Source organism: Pantherophis guttatus, chromosome 14, assembly GCF_059756535.1.
Source record: "Pantherophis guttatus breed Tessera chromosome 14, ASM5975653v1, whole genome shotgun sequence".
Taxonomy (NCBI): Eukaryota; Metazoa; Chordata; class Lepidosauria; order Squamata; family Colubridae; genus Pantherophis; species Pantherophis guttatus.
In genome coordinates this window covers 978,200-1,005,205 of record NC_142076.1, presented here as the reverse complement: position 1 = coordinate 1,005,205, position 27,006 = coordinate 978,200, and the positions used below count along the sequence as shown (strand labels likewise).

Sequence of the window (27,006 nt, the reverse complement as noted above, 5' to 3'; positions counted from 1 at the left end):
ACCTGTACCAGGTTGTGTAACAAAACATCTACAAGCGAACCAGCCAGCTCAAAGAGCGCTCAGGGCCCCCCCCCAGGCAGTAGGGGTTTCAATTTCAGCTGCTACCGGTTCACTCATGGGTGTGTGCATGCTCACGCGTGCACGACGCTTCTGGCAGGCCTGGGCGGGTGGGGGGAGCCTCCCGGCGCCACAGCTACTGGTTCGCCTGATCCAGGGCGAACCGGTAGCAACCCATCACTGTCCCCAGGGAAGGCAGCCCCAGCCCAGGGTTTCCTCTTCTGGATCAGCTCCTGCTCGGGCTTCTCTCTCGGAGACGGGGATCCCTCGGGAATGGAGACTCGAGGGCATTCCCTCTGCCTCTTTTTTAACTTTTTAACATCCTCATTTTAACCTTGTTCTTCATGCTGTGTTTGTTTTTTAATTACGCTTTTTATACCCCTGTATGTTTTTATTGTAAACTGCAATAAAATAGATGAGATGGGCAGTGTGGAAATTTGATAAATGAATAAAATAAACCTGTAAAACCAAAGCTTTCACTTGATGCCAACTCTGGTTTTGGCTTCCTTTTGCCTATCCACTCGCTGAGGATGATGTTGTATAAACAGAGTGAGAAAAAACACCTCAAACATGTCTTGCCACCTAGGAGTGGCAATAACATTCCCCTCCAAGAGGCAGGATCCTTCTCCTGCTTCCCAGATCCCCTCATTACCTCCACAAGTCTGTCTTGTGGCCGGAGACCCGCCTTGAATGCCGGGGAATCTGGATCCACCGAGCGGATGAACTGGCCAGGCCTGGACTTCTCGCTGTGCAGGTTGAACCCGTAGCCATTGGGCCCTTTCTTGAGGTGGCAAAGTCGGGGCCCCAAAGGATCCTTGGCCTGCCCATTCACATCCTGGGTTGGGGGGAAAAAAGAGAAAAAGGCATTGTTTTTTCTTCTTTGGTAACAATAAGGAGCCCCATAGAAGCACCAAGCAAGACCTGCCCGCCCAAACGCCAGGAGGACAGAGTATAAATAGACTCAATGGGAGGAAATGTCTTGGATAAAATCAATTGTCCCATCCCATCCTGACAGAATACATCTGAGGGGCTTACTAAATGGCAAGAAGATAAAATTAGCTAGGCCTGATCAGCTCAACAGCAATTCATCCCTGCGCATTACGTGGAAGAAGAACCCCAAGAGACAAAGGTAGAAGCTCTCCCTTAAGCAAAATGGGGAAAAAGAGAAGGCATTTTTGATCCATCAGAGTAAGGGGAAAGACCTCCCTTCACTAGGCTGGTTTATTTTCAGGCATAGACCAAACTTCCACTGAACAATGAAATGCATAGAAAAACTGAATTATAAAAAACTACATACAGGGGTGCTATTCAGCAGCTTCTGACAGGTTCTGGAGAACCGATAGCAGAAATTTTGAGTAGTTTGGAGAACCGGCAAATACCACTTCTGGCTGGCCCCAGAGTGGGGTGGGAATGGAGATTTTGCAATATCCTTCCCCCAGGAGTGGGGATTTTGCAGTATCCTTCCTCTGCCACACCCACCAAGCCACGCCCATAGAACTGGTAGTAAAAAAATTTGAATTCCACCACTGACTACATATATTTGCCTTCTAACATGAAAAAATAATATACCTGATTTTGTTTATCCTCTAAGGGTCGTTATAGCCATCACAAATAAACACCAATGGGCAACTTCTTTGATTCTGCAGATTTATCCGCTAATAAGGAGGAGGCCTCTTCTTCCATAGGGCAGCCACAGTGATCAGCAAGGAAGGGGGCTCCTGATTCAGAGCAGCAAGCATGAGACCACTAACAGTTCAGCAAAAGCACTGCATGCACACTCCATGGGTTGCTACCGGTTCAGTCTGGTTCTTGCGAACTGGTAGTAACGGTGGCAGGAGGCTCCGCCCACCCGCCCAGATGTCATCACGGACAATCTGCACGTGCGTGCTCCCATTGCAAACCGGTAGCAAAGGTAAGTGGAACCCACCCTTGAAGTACAGCCTTCACATGGAGTGGATCTGATCCTAGACGGCTCTTCCAGAACTGCTATGGATGGAGCATTGAACCCAGGAAGCATAAATGTTTTGCAAGGAGCAGAGAAACAAATAGCCAGGATCAGAAATGGGTCTTTGAATCGAGAACTTTGCCCACTCTGGGTCTCCACTCGTTGGGGCCCCCAGTTCTCCTCCTCCCACCCTGCTGTGAGCAACACTCTGCAAGTGACTCAGTGTAGCTTTCTCCCACTTCCATTCAGACTATAGTTTACAATAGGATTAAAATGTAGTTTAAAAAAAATAAAGAAAATATCTAAAGCTCCCTCTACAAGAAAAGCAAGAAAAATAGAAAATCCACATCCATTGAAAAAACTAACACACTGTGTACCTCTTGGCCTGACAGAAAAGAGGAGGCCAGTTCTCAGCCATCAGTCTTAATTATCTAAGTGTCAGACGTACGGATTAGATCCACACATGAAGGTTCAATTAAACTGATTTATTGCCTAAGCCTCTGCACAGAAATCTTCTTAACTAAAGTCAGCACCTGCTTAGAGTTAGATAAAGGTCAGTGGGAGCTGCTGGACTTAGTTTGCTTGGGGCTACATAGGTATTCCAGGCTGACCCCCTTGTCACTCAGCCCCAGGTTTTGCAATTCTTTCTCCTACGCGAAGTCTGAAAAATAAATAATGTAAAACTAAGATTTGATTTGCTAAGGAACAGCCCAGCTTGGCAGATCTCAAAAAGCTCAGCTGGCTCAACCTGGTTGAGATTTAGAGAGGAGACCACCAGGAGATTCCAGGACTGGCAAGATGAAACATCGCAAAAGAACACTGCCAAAGAAAACCAAATAGATGTATCCATGAAGAGACCAGGAGTTAATGCAGGCTGAAAGAGGACAACAGGCTAAAAAGATACCACTGAGGAAGCCGATCTTTCTGAGCCAGCTGAACTTGGAGAGAAGGTCACTCAGAGAACATAGAAGAATAGAGTTGGAAGGGACTTTGGAGGTCTTCTAGTACAACTCCCTGCTCAAGTATGAGACCCTATAGCATTTCAGACAAATCGTTGTCCTGTCTCTTTCAGAAAGCCTCCAGTGATGGAGCACCCACAATTTCTGAAGTCCAGCTATTCCACTGATTGGTTGTTCTCACCATTAGGAAATTTCTTAGTTCTAGGCTGCTTCTCTCCGTGGATAGTTTCCAACCGGTTCATACACTTTCTGCCACAAGGACAGCATAAGGAGGCTCCTCCGAAGCCCCCCGTGACCATAAAATGCTTCCTGCCATCCCCCTCCCACCCCCAGCTCCCACGAAGCTCTTCCCTCCCAGGAAGGATGCTGGTCTGGCATCCTTCGGGCCATCCTGTCAAGCCAACTGCTGGGCCTGGAGCCATCACCTTTAAAAGCAAGGCCATGCTGCACAATTGGTTTGGCAGAATGAAGGTTCTCTCCCTCCGCCCCCACCTCTCAGAGAGACAGAGACTATATCCTTGTCTCAACAAGCATGGAAATTATGAAAAGAGGTGTGCATGGCATATTGGGGTCTCTACCCCACCACCCAGATAAGGTCTCATTTAGTATACAAATTTGTTCTCATTCATATAATTCCTATTTTCTATTAACTCAGGATTACTTCTTTCTGAATATATTTCTTTCAAAGTTTCAAACTGGGACTGGCAAAGACCCAGGATAGAAGAATAGAGAACTTGCAGTAAGAAGAGACAGGAGCACCTAAAATAATTTTGCTAACGTCTGATAGTGGAAAAGGTCAGGGAGTTCCAAAACGAATTCTGTTTTTGCCTTATTGGTTATACAAAGCATTTTTGCAGGCGCTTAAACTCTGGGTGCCAAGGGCTACCTCATCTGCCTCCTGAAAGAGTTGCAGGACTCAACTCATAAAATGGCATGTGGAGCAACTAAACGTGGGGAAAAGCCAAGATTGTTTACTTTATTTACTTAAATCGCATTCAGAAATTCTGAATTAGAAGATTCAGGAATTGGGATTAAACCGCTGGGAAAACTTCAGCAGCTCAGAGACGCTGAAATGCCACTTGGATGGCTGGAGGCGAGGGAGAAGTCAGCTGTCTCCTTAAGGATGAAAAAGAGAGGGCCAAAGCCAGCCTTGTGGTTCAGTATTTAAAAAGGCCTCAGCTTCTCTCAACAGGCAATGCCAACTCGATGCAAATAGACAGAAAGGAAATTGAACAAGCGGCAGACTTTGTCTTCCTGGGGTGGAAACTTCAATGGGGTGGCAACTGGAATAAGCAGAGGTTTCTTACTTAGGAGAAAGACTACGGCTACTCTGAAGTGCAGAAGCCTCAGACTGCAGCAAAGTTAGTTGTTGTCCAGGCCAACGTTTTCCCAGCTGTAACGCCTGGCTGTGAAAGCCGGAGCATCAGAAAAGAAAGAAGGAAGCACTGAGCTGTGTTGCTGGAGAAAATGGCTGAGAGCACCTTGGACGATCAGAAGGCCAAATCATCTGAGGCTGGACGAAGTCAAAATAGGCTCTTGCTGGAAGGATAAAGCTGAAACCGAAATACTTTGCAGGCACAATGCAAAAACTGGAGTCAGTGGAGAAGACCCTGATGCTTGCAAAAATTGAAAAAAAGCGCTGGCAGAGGACAAGATGGTACAACAGCCATGATTTCCACCAAGACGCAGAGTCAAAAGCAACTGAGCAATAATGACCAACAGAATTGCTATTCCAACTCAGTGGCCTTCGGGCTCTTTCCCCTTAGCTCATTTAACTATCATAAAACCCCTCAAGGCTGCAAGCCACCCAGGTGACTTCTTTCCGGAGAAGTGGCAGAAAGTTTGAATCAGTGGTGAAATCTGAACCGGTTTACTACCGGTTCGCTGGCTGCGCGTGCGCAGTGCGCACCACACACCAAATGTGAGGTGCGCACGCACAGTGCACGGCAAAAGACAGCATGCGGTAAGTAGAACAGTGTGGCCAAAGAGGTTGTAGAAAAAATGCTTTTAAAAGTTTTTTAAAAAGCCTTTGATGATTGCGCGGCTCAACTGGGCATGGGGGGGGGGCAGAGATTTTTGCTACCAGTTCTCCAAACCACCTGCCACCATCGCTACTGGATCGGGTGATCCGGTCCAAACCGGGAACATTTTACCCCTGGTTTGAATATAAGTTGGGGATGGAGTTGTAGCTGGGGAAGGATGTACTTTGTCCACACAGAATTCCTCTCAACCGAACATCTTCAGATTGTAGAAAGTAGCTACGTATATTTGGGAGATTTGTCTCTTTCAAAGCACGTTATGTCAGGATATTGTTCTATACAAGCAAAAGTTCAGGCAAGTACCACTAATGCATTGCTCCAAGCTGTCACCAGCATGACTTCATGCAGCAAAGGCTGTTTCTTAATTGAAGACAAATGTCCCCCACCAAGCAAGCGCTTCTACCCCACAAACCCCTCTGGCCTGGGCCATTGCTTGAAACCAAAACCTCTAACCAAGGGCTCCTACAAAGCAACAGGTTCATGTAAATGGTCTGCAGCCGGGTTCAAATTAGCCCCAGATGGCTATGGAAAAATAAAGAGCATCATGAAAGTAGGAACAGTAACAACAAGGGTGCAAACTGAGGGGAAAAAAACCTGCTATAGCAAAGAATGCCTTTCCAAAGCATTCAAGTTATTTTTCATTTTTATTTGTCTTGCATAAAATGTTACTTATTTTAAGCCCTATTTCCCCTTCTTTCTTTTTTTAGATAGGACTCATGTTGGGTGCCAGAAGAAAACAAAGAAGAAAACAAAGGGGCAGCTCACAAAAGCTTCTGTTTTTAATACAATTTGTTAATCAGAAAAGGTGTGCTACTCCTGGGTACTTTTAACCTGCCAGAAAGGAAAGCAAAAACCAAGCAGCTTCTTCCTGTTGTCCATTACAGTATGGAACTGCAAACATCAACGTCACTTTTCTTGCAAAGGTAGAACAAGACTGACAAGCGCTGAACATGCTTGCAGAGTCGCATCATCCCATTTCTCCATTTTTTTTTCTCCATAGGCATTTTGGCTACACCCTTTATCCCCCACTCGGACATTTGATTTCTTCTTTTAAGTGAAGTCTGATGTATTTGTTTCCATAGCACTTCACGGATATTTTTATAACATGTCAAGATAGATTTAATTTTAATTTGTTTTCTATTATCCAACATTGTGTCATCTGCACATTGGATCTCTCCACCTTCAAGTCATTACAAAAAATGTTGAAAGCTACACCTGACTTACTTCCTCTCAAGCCTAATGAGGATTCAGGCTGCGCAAATTCCAGGTACAATTTTCCAGCCCACTTAATTGCTATGCCATCCAGCACATATTCAACTAGCTTGTCAATCAAAATAGATGAAAGACTGAAATCAAGATATTTATGCCTATATCATCCCCACAACCTGTCTTGGAAGTTAGCCAATCAAATCACGAAAATCTTTGATCTTAGCAAATCCAGGCTGACCTCTAGTGCTACCTAATTATCCAGCTCCATACAATCTATTTCTCTATGATCTATTCTAGAATCTTTCCAAATACTGGTCAGACTAATTATCCACTGTCCTTGAAACCTTGAAATAAAAAGGCAACATTTGCCTACCTCTAGTCATTCAAGATTCCTTCAAGGGTTAACAGGCCTTCAGCAAGTTCCTTCTGCATCCGAAAATACAATTAATCTTTTCCTGGAGATTTAGCTCATGTAAAGGAAGTATTCCCTGGCCATATTACCATTCATTTCACTTTTCAAACTTGCCACTTCACTCCATACTTCCTAACTGCAATGCATTGTTTTTGAAATCTCGCACCTACATTTTCTTGCTTCTTCTCCCACATCTGCCCCCCAAATAGTCCCTGCAATGCAGATAGTCCTTAGTAGGACTGCTGGTGGAAAAGCTACCCCCACATGCTTTGGGGGAACCAAGCTTCCATTTCTGAAAACATTCCTTGTCAAAGACGATTTCTCCAACTCAGAGCAAGGCTTCAGACAAGCCTCTCTCAGGTTTTTTTCTTAATTGAGGAGAATTTGTCCCACTAGATTAATTTGGTCTGGCAAGTATCTTTCCAGCTGCCTAAAAGGCCAAGAATGCTACTGGCACCAAATAAATTGTTTAAGGACATACGATCTTTGTCCCACCTTGGCAAAGTATTTGGGGGGGGGTGCTGTGACTGGAAGGGCTGGCTTTGCACTTTGGGTATTGGACATAATTCAGAACAGACAGAAGTGAAGATTTAAGGAGCAGAAAAGAAAGGAAGGAAGGAAGAAAGAAAGAAAGGGGCTTTTGGAGTCTGGAAAACTGGAGCCAGTGGCTTTGGTTTACTGCCTGCAGTGGGGTAAACTTATTTTGCCACAAGATTGATTGATTAATTGATTGATTGATTGATTGATTGATTGATTGATTGAGTCAAGCTTGTAATAGGTAACAGATCAAAGTATAAACATGATTATGAATACATGAAATGGATACATATAAAAGGGAACATTAGGAGAGGGATGGAAGGCGCACTGGTGCGCTTATGCATGTCCCTTACAGACCTCTTAGGAATGGGGTGAGGTCTACAGTGGACAATTTAAGGTTAAAGTTTTGGGGGTTTGGGGAAGAAACCACAGAGGCAGGTAGTGCATTCCAGGCGCTGACAACTCTGTTACTGAAGTCGTATTTTCTGTAATCATGTTTAGCACGGTTTACCACAAGTTTGTATCTATTGTGTGCTCGTGTATTGTTGTGGTTGAAGCTGAAGTAGTCATTGACAGATAGGACATTGTAGCAGATAATTTTATGTACTACGCTTAGGTCTGACCGAAGATGGCAAAGTTCTAATAAATTGTCTAATCCCAAAATTTGAAGTCTGGCGGCATAAGGTATTCTGTTGTGAGCAGAGGAATGGAGGACTCTTCTCGTGAAATATCTCTGGACTCATTCAATTGTATTAATGTCCGATATGCAGTGTTGATTCCAAACAGACGAGCTGTATTCAAGAATTGGTCTAGCAAAAGTTTTGTATGCCCTGGTTTGCAGTTCAATATTACCGGAGAAGAAGCTACGCAAGATTAGGTTAACAACTTTTAATGCTTTTTTGGCAATGTTGTTACAGTGAGCTCTGGCACTTAGATCATTTGAGATGAGTACTCCAAGGTCCTTAATAGAATGAGGGTCGTCTATAAGGTCGTATCCGCCCACCTTGTATTTAGTGTTTTGATTTTTTTTTTGCCAATATGTAAGACAGAACATTTGTTGGTTGAAATTTGGAGTTGCCAATTGTTTGACCATTCTGATAGATAGTCAAGGTCTTTCTGTAGGGTAGCAGCATTGTCGGTGGTGTTGAATAGTTTTACATCATCAGCGAAGAGAACGCAGTTGCTTATAATATGATTGCAAAGGTCATTTATGTAAAGTATAAAGAGCGTGGGTCCTAAAACACTTCCTTGGGGGACACCACTGTTAACTGGTGCAGGGTTTGATAGGGCGTTCCCTATTTTGACCACTTGTTGCTTGTTAGATAGGAACGCAGCTATCCACTTATGCAGGGATCCGGAAATGCCATAAGATTTTAGTTTTAGAAGTAGCTTGTTGTGTACTACTGAATCAAAGGCTTTACAGAAGTCTATATAAATTGCATCTTTTGCTTTACCCTGGTCGAGTTGGAAGTCCATATGTTTTTGCAGTGTAGGAGTTGCAGATTGCACGACAGTTTTTTTCTGAAGCCAAACTGCTTGTTAGAAAGTAGGTTGTTGGTCTAAATAGAGGATAATGGATTGGTTTATGATTGATTCCATGTCTTTGCATGTGATGCAACATAACGAGATTGGTCTGTAATTTTCAACTAGGCTGGGGTCACCCTTTTTGAAAATAGGGATGACTGTGGCTAGTGACCATAAATTAGGCAAGTAACTGGATTTGAAAGATATTTCATAGATTATACTAAGAGGTTCTGCTATGGTGGTTGAAAGATTTTTAAAGAAGTAGACACATAATCCATCAGGGCCAATAGATAGAGATGGTTTTAGGTTGGGTAATGCGTTTATGATGGCATCTTCTGTAGTAGATGTAGTAGTAGATCATTGTGATTAGTTGTGGTACAATTGGGAAATGTGGGGCATGATCCATTGCTGTTTACAAGGACTGAACCGAAGAACGTGTTGAAGAGGTTGGCCTTAAAGGTTTCATCATTACAGTCTTTCCCGTTTGGCCCTTTTAGTGGTGGGACGGATCTTGAGTCTTTATGTTTGCTGTTTACAAAATTATAGAAGGCCCAGGTGGATTTTTTATATTTTTTATATTTTAAGGGACATTTTGGTAGGATTTCCTTTGATTTTTAGACGGTGGGATCAGTGGTGAAATCTGAACCAGTTTACTACCGGTTCGTTGGCCATGCATGCGTGCATGCACAGTGCACACCAAACGCGAGCTATGCACACGCATGTGCAGTGTGCGCCAAAAGGAGGCTTGGGAAGGTAAGTAGAACAGTGCGGGGGGGGGTGATCAGCTGTGGCACGCGTGGGAACCTTTTAAAAAAACTTTTTAAAAACATTTTTTACTACCGGCAAATAGGTAGTAAAAAATACTTTTAAAAAGTTTTTAAAAGGTTCCGACGAACGCACAGCACAGCTGTGATTGTCAGAGGCTTTTTTTTTTTTTTTTACTTTTTTAAAGCATTTTTTACTACTGGCTCGGGTGAATAGGTAGTAAAAAAATGCTTTAAAAAAGTAAAAAAAACCAGCTCTGGCGATCGCACAGCACAGCTGGATGGGATCCTACACCCAATCTCAAAGACATCTTGTTTCTGGCTCTGTTAATTAGTGCCAGGCAGAGAAATTGTCCTGCATTTGTTCCTATTATTTTTTATTTAGTTTGATGAAAGAGAACCTGATTTCAAACGTGAAAAGGAGAAGATGGTTTTGGTGACATCTGGGATTCCTGTACTTAGTAATGCGGTGGAGAAGGGCTGGGCTTGCATGTCTGGAGGTTTCCCCCCCCCCCCCCAGTTGTTCATAGTTTCCAAAACTCCCAAGGAAAGCTGTGGGGGTGGGGGGCGTGTTCGGAGGCTGCCAAGAGGCCTTTTTTAAAAAGTGCTACTCTCTACTGTTGCTAAAGAAGAGGAACAGATTTTCTCCTGGACAATGGATAAATTTAGTGCTTTAATTCAAAGGAAGAGAACTTCAGATATGTTGTTCCCCAAATTTCTTTCTAATTTTGGTGGAAAATTTTGTTTAAATTAAATGATCAGTTTAACTTCGTTTAGGGAGACATCCTCCAAAAGAAAATTAAAATAGGTCTAAGCAGCCATTTTCTGCTATTTCTCCCTCTCTCCAATATTTGGATTGGAAGGTTATTTACCTGTCTATGCAGCCATTGGGTAGTTGAAGCCTGACTTCCAGAGGTTCTGGTTCCAGATTTCCAAATCTGTGCTAGTTGTGTGTTGTGTAAACTGTTCACGTCCCATGGACACTAAGTACAGAATGCTTTCTAGATCTGATTATCAAGCGCAATGTCTACTCTCCTCAATAAAGTGGAAAGCTTCTGTACAGCTAAGTTGGAGCCATCAAGCTAGCACAGGAGCCAAGCAGACAGAATGTGGGACCATCATCTCTGAGGGACAAAACCTCACCTTCAGGTTTTGTAGGATGGGTACACCACAAAGTCTTCTTGCTAGGCCATACAGGAACTCACCACTTCCCCAGGATGACTGCTAGTGGCCATCCTATTCTGCAGCACATGCAAAATTGCAGCATAAGATCACAAAGGTGGTTTCAGATAATCCGTTTGTCCCCTGAGAGAAAAGCCATCATGCAAACAGGGGGATCTTTCCTTGATCTTTTGCCCTGTCAGGTTTGCAGGCACATCAACAGCCTGACAAATAGTAGCAAAGGATTTCTTGCTACCATCCCACCAGCCTGACCTATCGTAATCACATTTGAGACCGAGTGTAAATCTCCAGATTTACACTTGCAAAATGTCTGGCTCTGAAATCCATCCAACTTTCCTGGCAGTTCCTATTCCTGCCACCCTCATCTCCTGACTGAAAGCTGAGTGATGACAGCCAGGAGATAATCCCATGGCGAGATAGCAGAGTGAGCTGGTCCCCCACTCCCGGTTGGTTGGCACCAGATGGGTCACCCGTTCACTGCTCGAGCCTCTTCTTGACAGCAGGGACTTCAGAAGGGAAGGGCAAAGAGTTCTTGAGGGTGAGTCGGGGCTCTGGGTATCAGCAGGATCTTTGTGCCCGCTCCCACAAAATCCACTTCAGGACGGAGCTAATCTTTAAAACAATATTTCTGAACTTTGGCAACCTTCAACTCCCAGGTCCACCTACCTTAAAGCTGTCAAGATTGAACAAGACTGCTGTAAAGGCAGCCTCAAGATTAGATCCTGTACAGAGTTGATCCGATTTCAGGAAGAACCCAAGGAGAGAGCAGAAAAAACACCTTCTTGGCGGTTCTGCACCCCATCCCCCTTGGTGATTCCAGAGGGTGTACCTCTGCAGGTGTGCTGGCCCAAGGCCGAATACCTGTTTGAGCCAACAAAAGATCCTTTCTATTTGTCTAGGATCAGGATTGAGTCCTACAACTTTTTTAATAACAATTTTGCATTTGTTCAACTCAGGAGGCACCCAGAAAAGCCTGCAGTTATAAATGGAGAGCAAATCTGTATAATAAAATGATAAATAAAACCACTGAATAATGCTGCAATGGGACCATTATGCTCTTCTACTCAACCAGACCATTTGTTTCAGGGCCAAATTGCTATTTCTAAATATTTCCCTACAATACTAGGGAAAGTGTATAACCACTGAGCATAACCACTGAAAACCTGCAAGAGGATTTCCTCTTGTGATATCAAAACTCAAAAAAACTGTAATATAAGCTCTAAAATAAGTGCAACCACATTTTAAAAAATCATTTTCTTCCTCCCATTCTGTAAACCCACCCGCTCCTGCTCTTCCCACCCCAAAAACTACAAAGGCAACCCTTTCCCCCTCCTGTAAAACTGGCAGCAGAACACCTGGACAGCTGGGGGGGGGAGCAGCCCTTTCGCTTTCTTTTCCCCTGTGGTCACTCCCCCCCCCCAATAGGAGAGCATCCTCAGAGAGAGGCTCTCCATCTGCAAGGGGATCTCACCGGCCAGAGAAAAGGCTCACCATTGGATCCTGCCGCCCACATAAAGCCAAGATGGGTTGGTCCCCAGACTGGTGAGCAGGACCAGCAGGAGCCGGCTCTGACAACTCGCCTTCCTTGATACTCTGTGCGCCTCAGGCAGAGAAAATAAAATAATAACCACCTGGTGACATCTCCCCTCCTTCCTGGAAGAGAGGGCAGCAGGTAAACAATCCAATTATGCAGCTTGTGTTGAATGACTCCCTAGCCAGGAAGCTGGGCGGGTGGCTGGGACATCTGAATTTCTATTACGCTTCTTCTCTTCAGTGGGAGCCTGGCTCCTCCGCAGGAGACCAGAAGAGCTGGCTTCCCAAGGTGCAGCCGGAGGCCAGGGGCCCTTCAGGCTTTCCAGTTCTTGTCACGGCCCCTTCCTCTGGAAAGAGTTTTGTGCAAGGCAGAATTTTGACCATCTTCTCCCCACTCTGGTTCTATGGGGAGGGAGAAATTGCCATCCCCCAAATCAAGTGTCCCGCCTGAGGTTCTTCTGCAGCCATACAGCAAGGAGCCCTTTGATCTCTCTGCACTGGAGGGGCCTCCGGTGAGTAAACAGAAAGCAGAGAGGCCTGGACGGCTGGGGAGCTGCCTAAGCCTTGTTAAGTGTATCAGGTGACCACGACACAACTCAGTTGCATCTACCCTGGGACAAAAGGTGCCCAGTTCGGGTGGAAAGGGCATCATGCCTCACTTGCAATCTTAGGATCACACAGTAAGGCAACTTGATGTCAGTGGAGGGCCCCTGTGGCCCCTTAGATCCCTTGGGGAGAAACTCTACTTGGCAGCATTTTTTCATCTCTGGTGTGAAACGTACAATTGTTCCTCAAATTTGACAAAGCATCTCCCATCCACTACAGCATGGGAGGGGGCACGGATGTGCACCTGGCCCAAATATTCTGCCCTTACTCTGGCAATGCATATATTTTTAAATTACTTTCTCTTCCTCTTTATTTAAGTATTTGCAGCAGCAGCAGTTCACAACAATAAAACAATATGAAAAATATAAAAGGCATCAATAAAATCAATACAATTGAAAAGAAAAATGAAATCCTTGTCCTTACACCCACTAACCACACAGCTCCCAGGCAGAACACGGACAGAAAGTTTGTCCTGGGCTCAAAATGGTTGCCCATCCTGGCCTTTTCAGGCAGAACAAGCATTTCGTGTCTCTCATTTCACTTCTCGCATTTGGTCCTCGGCCATTCAGCTCACTGGGCCCAAGCTGACATCTTCTTCCTCTCTTGGACAACTACTGTAGTGGGAGATATTTGCATAATGGGAGGGGGAAGGGAAAAGCAGTGGGTGGGGCCAGAAGCCAAGGTGGAGGGAGACACTTCTCTCCCTTCTTTCTCTTCCAAAGATGCATTTCTCTTTGTCCAAAGCAAACAACAAACGCAAAAGTAAAGGGGTGTGAGATTCTCAGTCATCTAGATCCCAAAGGGGCTTTTTCAAGAGACAGAGCTGAAGAAGCTTCTTGGATGAGAAGTGAAACATCTTCAAAAAACCCCCCAGAAAGCCCAATTGACTCTTGAAAAAGCACCTTTGGGATAAAGGTGTGTGTGTGTGTTGAACCCCCAGAAGTTGCAAAGGGCCCAAGGGAGCTTCCTTCAGCTGCACTCACGCTCTGCAAGCCACAGTTCAACTCTAAGAATCCTCCCTCCTCACCTGCATCATCACCCTTTTTGCAATATCAGTGGCATTTTTACAACCCTGGGATAAACATTTGGAAAGGAGCCTCTCAGCAGCTGTTGTGGCCCATCACAAAGAGGCTGCTCCAATGCTCCCCTTCTCCAGAAGAAGCTTGCCAGCCTGGCTTCTTTGCTGCGTGCTTGGTACTAAGGAGCAGGCAAACGCGGGCAGTGTTGAAAGTAGCAGAAGTTGCTGGGTTGCAAAGAGGCTTCCAGTCATGTGTCTAGAGGCCTCTAGATGCAACCCAGGGCTTCCTGTGCAGCCCTCAATATTGATGGGTCTTCTTTTCTCCAGTGTTACTGGGGGAAAGCAAAATAAAATGAAATAATGTTAATCTAATCTACCGTGGATTCCAGCATTGTAACCTATGTGATATTTCTCTCGCACAGTAAGCCAGATGTCCTAGGACAGTGATGGCTAAACTTTTTGCTGTCACGTGCCAAAAATGGGGGGAGCGCAGGGAGGTTGCACATGGCCCCCTAGTTGAGAATCATGACTCCTCTTTAGCACCAGGAGTCACATGCTGTGGGGCACATAAAGCTTACTCCCCTTCCATGCCAACCTGTCTCTTAGGGTTAGGTCCGCCTGGTTTTCCTTGAACCAGGAATCAGTCGAGAGCGCTGCTTTTAGCTCCGCTGTCAATTTGTCTTCGGGGAGGTTGGAAACCTGGCACGTTTGCGGGCTTGGGCGGCTGGCTGAGTTTCCGAGATCATGGCATGAACTATCTCTTTCCGTCGGCTGTCAAACTGAAGCTTACGGGAGAGAGCGTCAGCTAAAAGTTCCCCCCCCCCCCCGGGATGTATTTCAGGTTAAAGTTAAAGCGTTTGAAATATTGAGCCCAATGAACCTGCTTGGGTGAAAGTTTCTTCAGGGTCTTCAGGGCCTCAAGATTCTTGTGGTCAGTCCATACCTCAAAAGGCTCATTAACCCCCTCTAGGAAGTGTCTCCAGGATAGGAGAGCCCATCACACCGCAAAAGCCTCTTTTTTCCATACCGCCCATCTGCGCTCAGTGTCCATTAACTTTCTTGATACTTAAGCACACGGCATTAGATTGTTTTGGGCGTTCCTTTGCAGTAGAACAGCAGCCACCGCCACATCACTTGCGTCTGCCTGAACACAAATGGCTTATTTGGGTCAGGATGCTGTAGGATCGGCTCCACTGCAAATAGGCATTTCAACTGTTCAAAGGATTTTTGACAACCCATTGTCCAAGCTAGGGGTTGGCTAGGTTTTGGCTTGGTGGGAGACGGGCCGGTTTTTAGCAATTCTGTCAAAGGGAGCGCGACCTCAGTGAAGGAAGGGATGAATTGTCTGTAAAAGTTTGCAAACCCCAGGAAGCTTTGGAGTTGCTTACGGATTCGTGGGGGCTGCCAGTCCTGGGTCCATTTCGATTCCCTGACTCGACACCCTGTATCCCAGGTAGTCCAAGGACTCCTTATAGAACTCACATTTGGACAACTTTGCATAAAGCTTGGTCGCTAGGAGTTTTTTCAACACTTGTCTGACCAATCTGACATGTTCTTCCATACTTTCGCTGAATATAAGGATGTCATCAAGATAAACAAGAAGCCCCTTATATAGGTGCTCATGCAAAACTTCATTGATCAGTTGCATGAAGACTGCGGGGGCCCCTTGGAGTCCAAAAGGCATGACCCAGAATTGGAAACTGCCCAGGGGGCAGTTAAAAGCAGTCTTCCATTCGTCTCCCTCCTTTATGTGAACTCGGTAGTAGGTTTTAAAGCAGATTCGGGTTAATGTCAGCGTTCCAGAAAAACCCCAACTCCAAGTAAAGATGCGGAAGCAAGCATTTTCCATACTTCTCTTTACTAGAATAGGCAAACTGGCACATCTGGGAAAACCCAAATCTGAAAAGCCCGGGTTTTCCCTCAGTAAATCAAAACCCCCAAAACCATCCCCTTTCTCCCTATTCGATCACATGCTCCAATCAACGTCCGTTCCATCTCGACCCAGCCCCCTGATCACTCCTTCTCCAGATGCTGGATCGCCCTGACCTTGACCGACAGGAAGAATGCTATTATGTCTACTAACAACCCCTCTCCTTAATCCCCCCTCCTACTTTCCCACACATGAAAAGGTGGCAGCATTGAAGCTTCCGGTCTAATATGGCTTCCAAAGCTGACAGCTACATTGGCAGAATCTTGCAAACCTAAAGCACAATCCTCCCACTGTCTCCTTACAACCAGAGAAACAAGGGAGGGTCCCTTGCCCCACCCACTCTCCAGCTGCAGGCTCTGCCCTCTCTTATCAGACCGTTCCCATGCAGCATCTCTCCACCCCAGCTCCCACGGCCTTTCCCACACAGCATTTCAGAGGGAGAGAAAGGAACATGAAAGGTGAGCTGTGCATCACACACTCACTCCCTGGAGGCCAGGGAACACAGAGCACCGATTGGCTGCAGAGGAGAGGCCTTACCTGCTACTGGTTTAAGAGCTCACAATACCGAGTAGCCTTGCACACTCTTTCCTGGTGCAAAGGCTAAAGGAATGTGAGACACTCCCTGGAGAGAGAGACAACTTTCAGATTAGCGGGACTCTGTGTCCCGCAATGAGATTGACTGACGGTTGAAGACCAGAGGCTACAGCTATTGTGAAGCTCCCAGATAGAGCTGGTCTTATGGACAGATTCCTTGGGGAACCCATTGTTTCTTGCCCCCTGCAGAATAAAAAGAGGCTTTGAGCAAGAGAAGGCAGTTTTGTAAGACCAATGTTAGATAATCTGTGCAAGGCAGTTCTCTCTCCTCTAGAGCAATCAAGTCAGCAAGCTCAATTGTCTTTTGTAACTTCTATCACACAATGTGACGCTGCACACTGTCACAAGCACACACAGTTGGCTCCTCTTCCCTGGCAAGTGTAACAAACCAGATATTTCCCAGGCCTTCAGGCCAGCACGTTCGTGAGGCACCACAAATATTTTCAGTCTGCCTCAGAGAATTCTTCCAAACCTGCAGAAAACAGGAAATGATTCAACTGGTTGAATAATAACAGAGCTCTGAGCTTTCCCAACTCAAAGTATGCATTGCTGCAGTGTGCTAAGAACCGGGAATAGGCAGAAAAGCCTATTAAAATTTGTATTTGTAAAATTAATGACCAAATGGACACCTTTCAGATTGTCATGAAGATTCATGCTTATGTTTTATTACAAATTTATTACAAATTTAATTATAATTTGTTTTCTAAAGTACAAGAGTTCACAGTGCTCGGCAAACTAAGGAGCAGCTGGATTGGCACTGATGATAATATCAAACCAACAATTGACTTTGTTAACCCACAGTTGCAGTATGTTGTCTGAACCCAATCCTTCTCTGGGGATTCTTTGGGAATTAAGGCAAAATAGAAAAGATACTTTAAGCTGTAGTTTTGTTATATTTTTCTCCACAAATCACACTGCCAACAATCTGAATGATGACAAATTCTACAAGTGTATCTTTGGGGACTTCTGGAGCAGCTGTGGACCACATCCAGCCTGCAAACCGTCAGGCACCCATGCCTCTTTTGTGGACTTCCTCCCAGAATTCTTAGCAACGGCCACGTCAGGTGTGCCTCCTTTCAGCACTCAAGAAAGAAAAACCCCGACTCCATTTTCATAGAGAAAGGTACTTTTACTGAGTATGAACTGAATGCAATCAAAGAAAAGCAAGGTCTGAGGCAATAGGCGCAAAAACCACATATAGAAAGCATCCTTAAAACCCTCCCCCCAATGGTCCAGTCAGGATTATCCAATCCACATCCCCTTTCTCCCCTCTTCTCCACCAGTTCACTTCTCCCCTCCCAGACATTCAAATAGCTCCCCCCTTCCCCCGTTACAATGGCAGCCAAGCAAGCAAGCAATAAAAAGGCGGAGGCTGACATTCTGCCCTCCTGCAGAAGAGTCATTATCCCTACAAGAAAAACAGAATAAGGGAAAATAGATAATTACATAACCAGGAACATGAGTACAGCTCCAAGATGAAGGTTTATCAGGATATTTGGAATAAAATAATTGTAGCTGTTTCGGAGCCCTAACATCTCACTCATTTACCCATTCAGACTGAGCTAAAGGGAAATGTTTCCAGGCCACCAAGTACTGCACCTTACTGCGATGTTTCCTCGAATCCAATATTTCTTTGACCTCAAAATGCTGTTCCCCTTCAATGAGTCTGGGGACAGGAGGAGGTCCTTGGTCCGAACACAAAGGGGACGTACGCTCGGGTTTCAGCAAACTAACATGAAACACCGGTTGAATCCTTTGCAAGGTTTTAGGCAGCTCTAATTGCACCGTAACTGGGTTAACTATGCGCACGATAGGGAAAGGACCCACGTATTTGGCCCCAAGTTTCTTCAACTTTTGGGTAGTTTGCAAGTACTTGGTAGAAAGGAAAACCCTATCTCCTACCTTATAATCCCTACCCTGAAGTCTTTTCTTATCAGTTTGGACTTTATGAGCTTGGTGAGCCTCGTCCAGGGCCTTACGTGTTACGGACCAAGTACCACGTAGCTGTTCAATCCATTCAGCCAAAGAAGGAATCTGTGGATTTTCCTGAGGTAACTCCAGGATGGGCACAAAGTCTTGGCCAGAGGCTACCTTAAAGGGGGTAAACCCAGTACTGCTGTGTATAGAGTTATTATATGCAACCTCTGCAAACGGCAACAAGTCTGCCCAGTTATCTTGCTGATAATTTATGTAACATCTAGGTATTGTTCCAACACTGAGTTAGTTCTTTCACAAGCCCCATTGGTCTGAGGGTGGTGGGCAGAGCTTAACCCCTGGGCGGAGCCTAACAATCCCAGAAACTCCTTCCAAAAGTGGGAGGTGAACTGGACCCCTCTGTCCGAGATTCCTGGTGAACTGGACCCCTCTGGAGCACCGTGTAATCTATACACATGTTGGACAAACAATTAGCAAGAGTTTTAGCCGAAGGGATCTTGGGACATGGGATAAAATGCATTTGTCTAGAAAGTAAATTGTCAGGCTTCGATGCTATCACCCAAATGACTGTATTCCCTCCACTTTCGGGCAACTCAACAATAAAATCCATGGACATTTCCTTCCATGGGGCTCCCGGCCTGGTTACACTCTGAAGCAGCCCAGGTGGTTTCCCAGGAGGCCTCTTTGCTGAAGCACATATGGGGCAGCTCGCCACGTAGGCTTCTATGTCTTTCTTCAGCGCCGGCAACCAGAATTTTTTTTTTTAATTTGATTTATATGCCGCCCTTCTCCGGAGACTCAGGGCGGCTTACAATGTGCTCAGCAATATTGTTGTTTAACTAAATTGACGTTTAACTAAATGTAATGTCTCAGACCTTGCTTAATGTCAGGTCTGTCTCCTTTCAGTACTCAAGAAAGAAAAACCCTGACTCCATTTTCATAGAGAAAGGTACTTTTACTGAGTACAGCAATAAAAACATGGAGGCTGACAGGCCACACTAACTGAGGAATTCTGGGAGCTGAAGCTTCACATCTCAAGATTGCCAAGATAAGGAAAATCCAGCAGTAGAACATGCTAGTAACACCCAGATGCATTCACTTTAGTTCCACAATTTCAGCAATTGTTGGTGAGGAAATTGGCATAACCACTGAGGCAACATACAAGGATACATATAAAGAAATAAATATATTCCGGATGGTAACCTATACCGAGAAATAACCCCAAATCATCCTAGAAAAAAGCATCAGCAAAGCAGGCCTATTTTGTTGCTTAGACGTCATCCGGAGCTAAGCTTGACTCCAAGGAGATTTTATTGTTTAACATAATTTTAAAACTGTACCTAGAACATAGACTAACAGAATGGGCAGGGATCTTGGAGGTCTTCTAGTCCAACCCCCTGCTCAAGCAGGAGATCCTGTAGCATTTCAGTGTATGTTTCAGTTATATTTATTACTCATTTTGCATTTATGTATTTTTATATTGTGAACTTGCTGATGATCCTCTGGATAGAGAGGATCTCCATTTCTGTTTGGATGTGTGTAAATTAAAAGGATAAGAGAGATGAGGGGATGAGAGTGCAAATGAAAGGGGCAGGGATGGGCAATAGCCCCACTGCTACTGTGATGGTGATGATGCTTTTATTCAACACTACAAAGGATAAAAATAATTATGTTTCTGATATTTTTGGAAAATACAAATTCCAATCTAGGAATTATCTAAATAACATGGGTCCAGCAAGGTGTTTTTTTGCAAATGTGCAGTTGATACAACCAAAATAGTTATTGTAAAAATGTATTTGTTATTCCGCCTAATGCTCCATTAACAAAAGAATAACTTTGTAAGATCTTTTTCATCATCCACCCATTTGATCCCTTGATCTCTACATTTTGTATTTTTTTCCAATTCTGTACCTTTGGCCCTATTGTCTCCCTGGCGTTGCCAAATCTACAAAATTATTTTTTCCTTTTCGATTATTTATTTATTAGACTTGTTTGCTGCCCATCTCATCTAGAGCACACTCTGGGCGGCTTGCGAAGATCAAAAGCCAATAAAACATTCAAGTAACAAATAATCATAATAATCCTTGGATGTAATCCCCAAATAGGCATCTTGGGTGTGATCCCAAAACACCTGAGCATGATTTGAACCTCATCAACCTTGACAAAATCCTCATCAGTCAATTACAAAGAACAGCTTGACTCGGAACAGCTTCCATCCTGCAATGATACCTCTAAAAAAACACCTCCCTTTTTACAATCCTATAATCCCTTAATTTGGGATGGAGTCAGAGCGATCGGATGGAGCTGAGCATTTACTGGCCGGATGCCCTTCCTGACACCTAAATGGAGCTCTCAGCAGATATTTTCTCTTTCCGCCCTGAGAGAGAAAGATCTGCTGCTACCTAGGATTGACCTCAACCTTCTGAGTGGGAGGCAAGCATCTTCACTTCTAAGTCATCTAACTAAAACTAACACCACAAAACATCAACATCTGCTTATCCCAGCTCCTTGGAAAAGACTCCATAGGTGGATAAAAATGCCAAATCCAGTCTGAACATCTGGCTGACTGTGTAATAATTTACAATTAAAAGACGGGGAGGAAGGGAGTTGCTCTTCTCTTAAATCTGTCAGCCACCTCCAGCATGATATTGTATATCAGATATAACTATTGTTATATCTGTAGTATTGTGTTCCAGATGGCAATCAATTTGTATGCCAAAGTCCCCTAAAATGTTAATTTCTTCATTTGCAATAATTTTTTCAATGTTGTATTCATACCACATTTGGGAAAGTTGGGAATTGAGAGTTTTTGTATAGATTTCAAGGGACCTTAGTGGTTGGTAGGTTGGTTGATTTAATTGATTCACCCTTACACAAGTGATTCGCGGTAGTTTACAAGATTAAAGACAAGCTTCCCTTCCCCCTGGCATAACACCCCCTGCCCCCCGAACCCTAGGATAAACACTGAACTATGAACCACCCAGAGTAGTGAGGCTCATCTCCTGAGCCAAACAATGGGGGTTACTTTGAGCAATTTTTTGCATTCACTAGCCACACCATCCACGGTTTCATCCAACTTTTCTTATAAACGCTGCATTGCCCTTTGATACGTGTTGAATCCTTGCTTGCATTGTGTTTGTTTCAATGCTTGTTTTCAGCTGCAAAAAAGAACCTTTGTTTCCTCCTTGAAAGTGCCAGCTTGCAACCATTATCAATTCCTGGTGCTGCCCACTTTACTGGCCATGTAATGTAATTATTTCCTCCATGTTTTTTTCTCCAATTGTTTTACTGTCAGTAAACCATGAATAACAAAGCATGATATTTCATGGTACATGTAGTCAATAAACTTCACCATGGATTGCATGTATGACGCACTAGCATCAGTTTTGGGTTTTCCAATTTAAATTGTTTGATTCAAGCTGTATCCAGTTTTCTCCGTCAGCAGTATATCTTATTACAGGACTGGTACACCCATTATTCATGGTTGTACAGTAATTGTATTTCCACCATTTAACTTTCAGTGTAGAACTTTTTAAATATTCTAAGTGTTTTTAATTTCACTATGCAAAATGTTTTCTGATCCAAGAATTCCTAGATATTTGTAGCTTTCTTCTGTGGGCAACTGCATCATTTTGATCATTTTTTCCTTTCTTTATGCTGAGCATTGCACATTTGTTAAATTCAAATTCCATATTGAAATCACCACTATATATCCTTACAATATTAAGGGTTCATTTTCGGTTTCTGATTTTCCATAGACTTTCAATCAACCCTGTTAAAAGGTACACTGTTTTTCCACCTTCTTTTTATAGTTCATATCCAGGTTTTGTTTTTATTCAGGATATTAGTGAAGGGTATGACTGAGACAGTAAAAAGCAAAAGAATGAATCTCCTTGGAAAATTCCTGCCCTGAAGTTTACATTTCCCATTTACCATCAAAGTTGTTTTCTATTTTTTCATAGCTTCTTTTACAAAATTCTGGTTTTATGCACTAATGCATTTACAAGCATTCCTGTATGCAACTAAGTGAAGAGGATAAAATATCCTTTTATAACAATTCCTAACTTCTTGTAAGTTAGTTTTTTCTTCACTTGTAGTTTTAAAATATAATTTTGTCAACTAACAATTGGCCTTTTGCTCTTCGTGAAATTTTAGCAAATCTTTTGTTCAAATGAATACATAAAATTTTTGAACACTGCACACCAGTTAGCAGTCTGAACATTCTTGACAAATGAAAACTATTCCACAGTTGCTTGCAAGTACACTTTTGTCTGTTTTTTATTACTAAAAGTGTTCTACCAGTTGCCATTCATTCTTCAAAGTTTCCAATCTGAAACATGACATTAAATTGAATAGTCCACCTTTCATGAAGTGTCATCAGATGCTTGAGCCAGAATCTGGGTCCTTCCTCTTTTCCTGCTGCACTCCAGTTCTTAACCTGCTTTGCTTCGTTTTTGATTTCTGGTGTAACAGCCATTTGGACTCAGCAAAAAGTTTTCTCAGTCTCTTTTCTCCGTTTTGCAACTTTACATTCTAGTGAGTTGTCTTGGGTATCCCTCTAAAATGTGAATGTATTACTCTTATCAGGGCAAGCATATATGTTTGTAGAATTTTCCAGCAAAATTTCTTTAAAAAGAAATTCTGGCTTGTGATTTATTCTACTTTCATATCATTCAGTTTCTTTGAAATATGTGAGACTCAATGTTTTAATTTTCTGAGACTTCTTTAATCAACCTAGCACTTTTATGTCTCCATTTTCTTTTCTTCAAATTCTTCCCATTGTGATCAAGAACTGAATGGACTAGCAATTGTCAGCAGCCAAACAACTACTCTTTTCTAACACTATAGTCTCCTGGCTAATGTAACATCCCCACACGCTAAATAAATTCCCATCGCTGACATCAACTCAGAATTTATCCATTTTTTTTTCCGATCAAAATTTCCATTTTGGCGTCTGATTTTATTGCTTTTGTTTTATTTCACTGTATTTCATTTCCAATGTTAACACTGCATTATGATGATGATGATGATGACAATGGACTAAACAATTGTATCAATATTCTGCCTTGTCCCCAACAAATCACTGTGATTCAGATGGGTGCGCCCCAAATTTTATTTCTTAGGTATCTTACCTTTCAATCAGGAGCTCAGTGAAGTCCCCATAGAACAACCACGCTGTGAGGCCGAGAAAGGACGAGAGGTCAAAGTCACACAGTAGGGAATTGTGTTGACCGGATTCAATGCAACACTTCAAACCATCTGGGCCACAAGGTCCACTCACGGGGGAATGAAACTGGGCAGGTGGGGATGAGCAAATGGAAACCACAGACTTTTTATCAAGATGGAGGTTGCAATGGTGCAATTAAAGCTCCATCCTTTCTTTTCCCGCAATGCCTCCTAAATCAGTATTTCTCAACCTGTTTGGGAAATTCTGGGATTCAAAGTCCACGCATCTTAAAACGGCCAAAATTAAGAAACACTGGCCTACCCGAAGAGAAGAGAAGTGAGAATAACAGAGTTGGAAGGAACCTTGGAGGTCTTCTAGTCCAACCCCCTGCCCAGGCAGGAAACCCTACACCACTTCAGACAAATGGTTATCCAACATCTTTTTAAAAATTTCCAGTTTTGGAGCATTCACAACTTCTGCAGGCAAGTTGTTCCACTGATTCATTGTTCTGTCAGGAAATTTCTCCTTAGTTCTAAGTTGCTTCTCTCCTTAATTAGTTTCCACCCATTGCTTCTTGTTCTACCCTCAGGTGCTTTGGAGAATAGTTTGACTCCCTCTTCTTTGTGGCAACCCTGAGATATTAGAAGACTGCTATCATATCTCCCCTAGTCTTTCTTTTCATTAAACTAGACATACCCAGTTCCTGCAACCGTTCTTCATATGTTTTAGCCTCCTAATCATCTTTATTGCTCTTTTCTGCACTCTTTCTAGAGTCTCAACATCTTTTTTACACTGTCGCAACCAAAACTGAATGCAATATTCCAAGTGTGGCCTTACCAAGACATTATAAAGTGGTATCAACACTTCACGTGATCTTGATTCTATCCCTCTGTTTATGCATCCCAAAACTGTGTTGGCTTTTTTGCCAGCTGCTGCACACTGCTGGCTCATATCTAAATGGTTGTCCACTAGGACTCCAAGATCCCTCTCACAGTTACTACTATTGAGCAAGGTACCACATATACAGTACCTGGGCATTTTGTTTTTCTTCCCTAAATGTAGACCCTTGCTTTTTTCACTGGTGAATTTCATTTTGTTAGATAGCACCCAGTGTTCAAGTCTGTCAAGATCCTTCTGTATCTTGAGCCTATTTTCTGGAGTGTTGGCTATTCCTGCCAGCTTGGTGACATCTGCAAATTTGATGAGTTCCCCATCTATCCCCTCGTCCAACTCATTGATGAAGATGTTGAAGAGTACTGGGCCTATGTGAGTGTCATCTTAACTTCTTTGACCACAGGCCTGGGGAAGACCAGCAAATGGTCCCCCAAACCAGATTTGGGGCCAGAGGGAGGGCTCCTTTGGTAACCTCCGGCTTTGGGGATAGGAGAGAGAAACATTTCTAGCTGGGCAGAGGCTAAAGAGCAGCTCAGCTGGACGGACAGCTCTGTCTTCTCTCCTGTCCCAGACAAGAGCAGCCCCGAACCTCTCACTCAGCTTGCCTGGAACGGTTGGTGGCTCTGGCCTTCTCAGAAGAAAAGTTCTGGCAGAGAGGAAGAGATGGCAGGAGGGAGGTCCGGGAGTGCATGGTGCAGAATGGTGCATGGGGAGGATTAGCAGGCAAAATATTTTCAGGGCCACTCATTTTTGCAGCTGGTTTATTTGTTCATTCATTCATTTGTATCCCACCTAAAGTGCTTCCAGGCAGCGGCCCTCCAGGTTTGTCAGAATGCTGGCTGGGACTTTGAGGAGTGGGAGTCTCACATCTGGGGAGCACCAGGTTGGGGAAGACTGCTGTGACAACCAAGAAAAATATATTACCATTTTTTTCTTGAGAACATTTCTGCAAAATTGTCTCTCAGATAAGGGACAGCATCGGATGCAAAGGAGATCCTAACTATCACCTGCTGCAAGTATTAATCTGTGCTTATTTGAAAAGAAAGAAAGAAAAGAGCCATGGTAGTACAGTGGTCTAAGGCACCCTGTTATTAAGCTGGTTATTAAGACCAGCTGCCTGCAATTACTGCAGGTTCGAATCTCGCCAAGGCTCAAGGTTGACTCAGCCTTCCATCCTTTCTAAGGTAGGTAAAATGAGGACCCAGATTGTGGCGGCAATAAGCTGACTTTGTATAAATATACAAAAGTATGAAGGCTATTGCTTAGCGCATTGTAAGCCGCCCTGAGTCTCTGGAGAAGGGCAGCATATAAATCAAATTTAAAAAAAAAAAAAAAGACAGCTGGATCTTTACTTTACAGATAGTCCTCAACTTACAATCATTTATTTAGCAACTTACAATGGCACTGAAAAAAGATATTTACAATGGGTCTTCACACTTATGACTGACACAGCATCCCCACTGTCCTGTGATCAAAATCCTGGGATTTGGTGAGCGGAATGTATTTACAACAGTTGCCCATGTCCGGGAACAGGCAAACGCCACAGGCAGCCCTCAAGGCTGCTTCCAGTAAGTGAAATCAATGGGGAAAGCTGAATTTAGTTAACAACCACGTGATTCACCTTGCAGCTGCAGTGATTCGCTTAACAGCCACAGCAAAATAGGCCATAAAACTGCATACAACTCACAACAACCTCCTTGCTTAGCAGTAGAAATTCTGGTCCCAATTATTGTCATAAATTGAGAAATTCCTGTATTTATATCCTTACTTAATGGCTGAATTTGCCTGTTAAAGCTTATTTTTTTCATTATTTACAAAACATTGTATGTTGATATTGTTTCATCATTGTTTCCACTGGTGTTTGCCATCCGAAGTGGGGCTTTCTGAACCAGACTAATGGACTATAAAAATTGTTCCCAAATAAGTAAGTAGTAAGGCCTGAAACTTTGTTTGGGGTGAAATGCTCCTGGTTTGGACCGGATCGCCCAATCCGGTAGTGATGGAGGCGGGTGGTTCGGAGAACCGGTAGCAAAAATCCCTGCCCCACCACCATGCCCAGCTGAGATGCACAATCATGAGAGACTTTTTTTTTACTTTTAAAAGCATTTTTTCTACAACTTCTTCTGCCGAAAAAATGCTTTTAAAAGTAAAAAAAAGCCTCTGATGATCACGTGGCTCAGCTGGGATCGTCAAAGGCTTTTAAAAGAAAAAAAACCCTTTTTTTCTTTTAAATGCCTCTGACGATCCAAGCTCAGTTTTTAAAAAAGCCTCTGCCGATCAGACAACTCAGCTGGGATTGTCAGAGCCTTTTGAAAGTATTTTTTTACAACCTCTTCGCTGAAGAGGTTGTAGAAAAAATGGTTTTAAAAGAAAAAAAAAAATTGGCCACGCCCACCCAGTTACATTACCACCACCACCACCAAGCCATGCCCACAGAACCGGTAGTAACAAATTTTAGATTTCACCACTGCTTTGCACACACCAAAGCGACGGAAACCTGAAGACCCGGTGCGCATGCGAATGTGCGCGCTGACCAGCTGGTCTTTGGCTTTCTAGTGCTCTAGTGTGCATGCATGCACATTCCAGTTTGGACACTCGGTGGCATGTGCGTGTGTTTCGGTTTGGGCACTCAGTGCCGAAAATGTTCGCCATCACTGCCCTATCCCATGTCAGACAGGTGACTGTCCAGTCTCTTCTTAAA

General features: G+C 43.7%; 1 protein-coding gene across 2 annotated transcripts in view; it reads right to left on the bottom strand.

The window, feature by feature from the left end:
* Positions 1 to 27,006, bottom strand: part of NHERF2 (NHERF family PDZ scaffold protein 2) — a 90,331-nt gene that overhangs the window by 21,485 nt on the left and 41,840 nt on the right. For both annotated transcript variants that reach the window (XM_034420658.3, XM_034420659.3), the window contains exon 3: positions 710 to 892. In XM_034420658.3, coding sequence (XP_034276549.2) covers positions 710 to 892 — 183 coding nt within the window. The remainder of the gene's footprint in view (positions 1 to 709; positions 893 to 27,006) is intronic.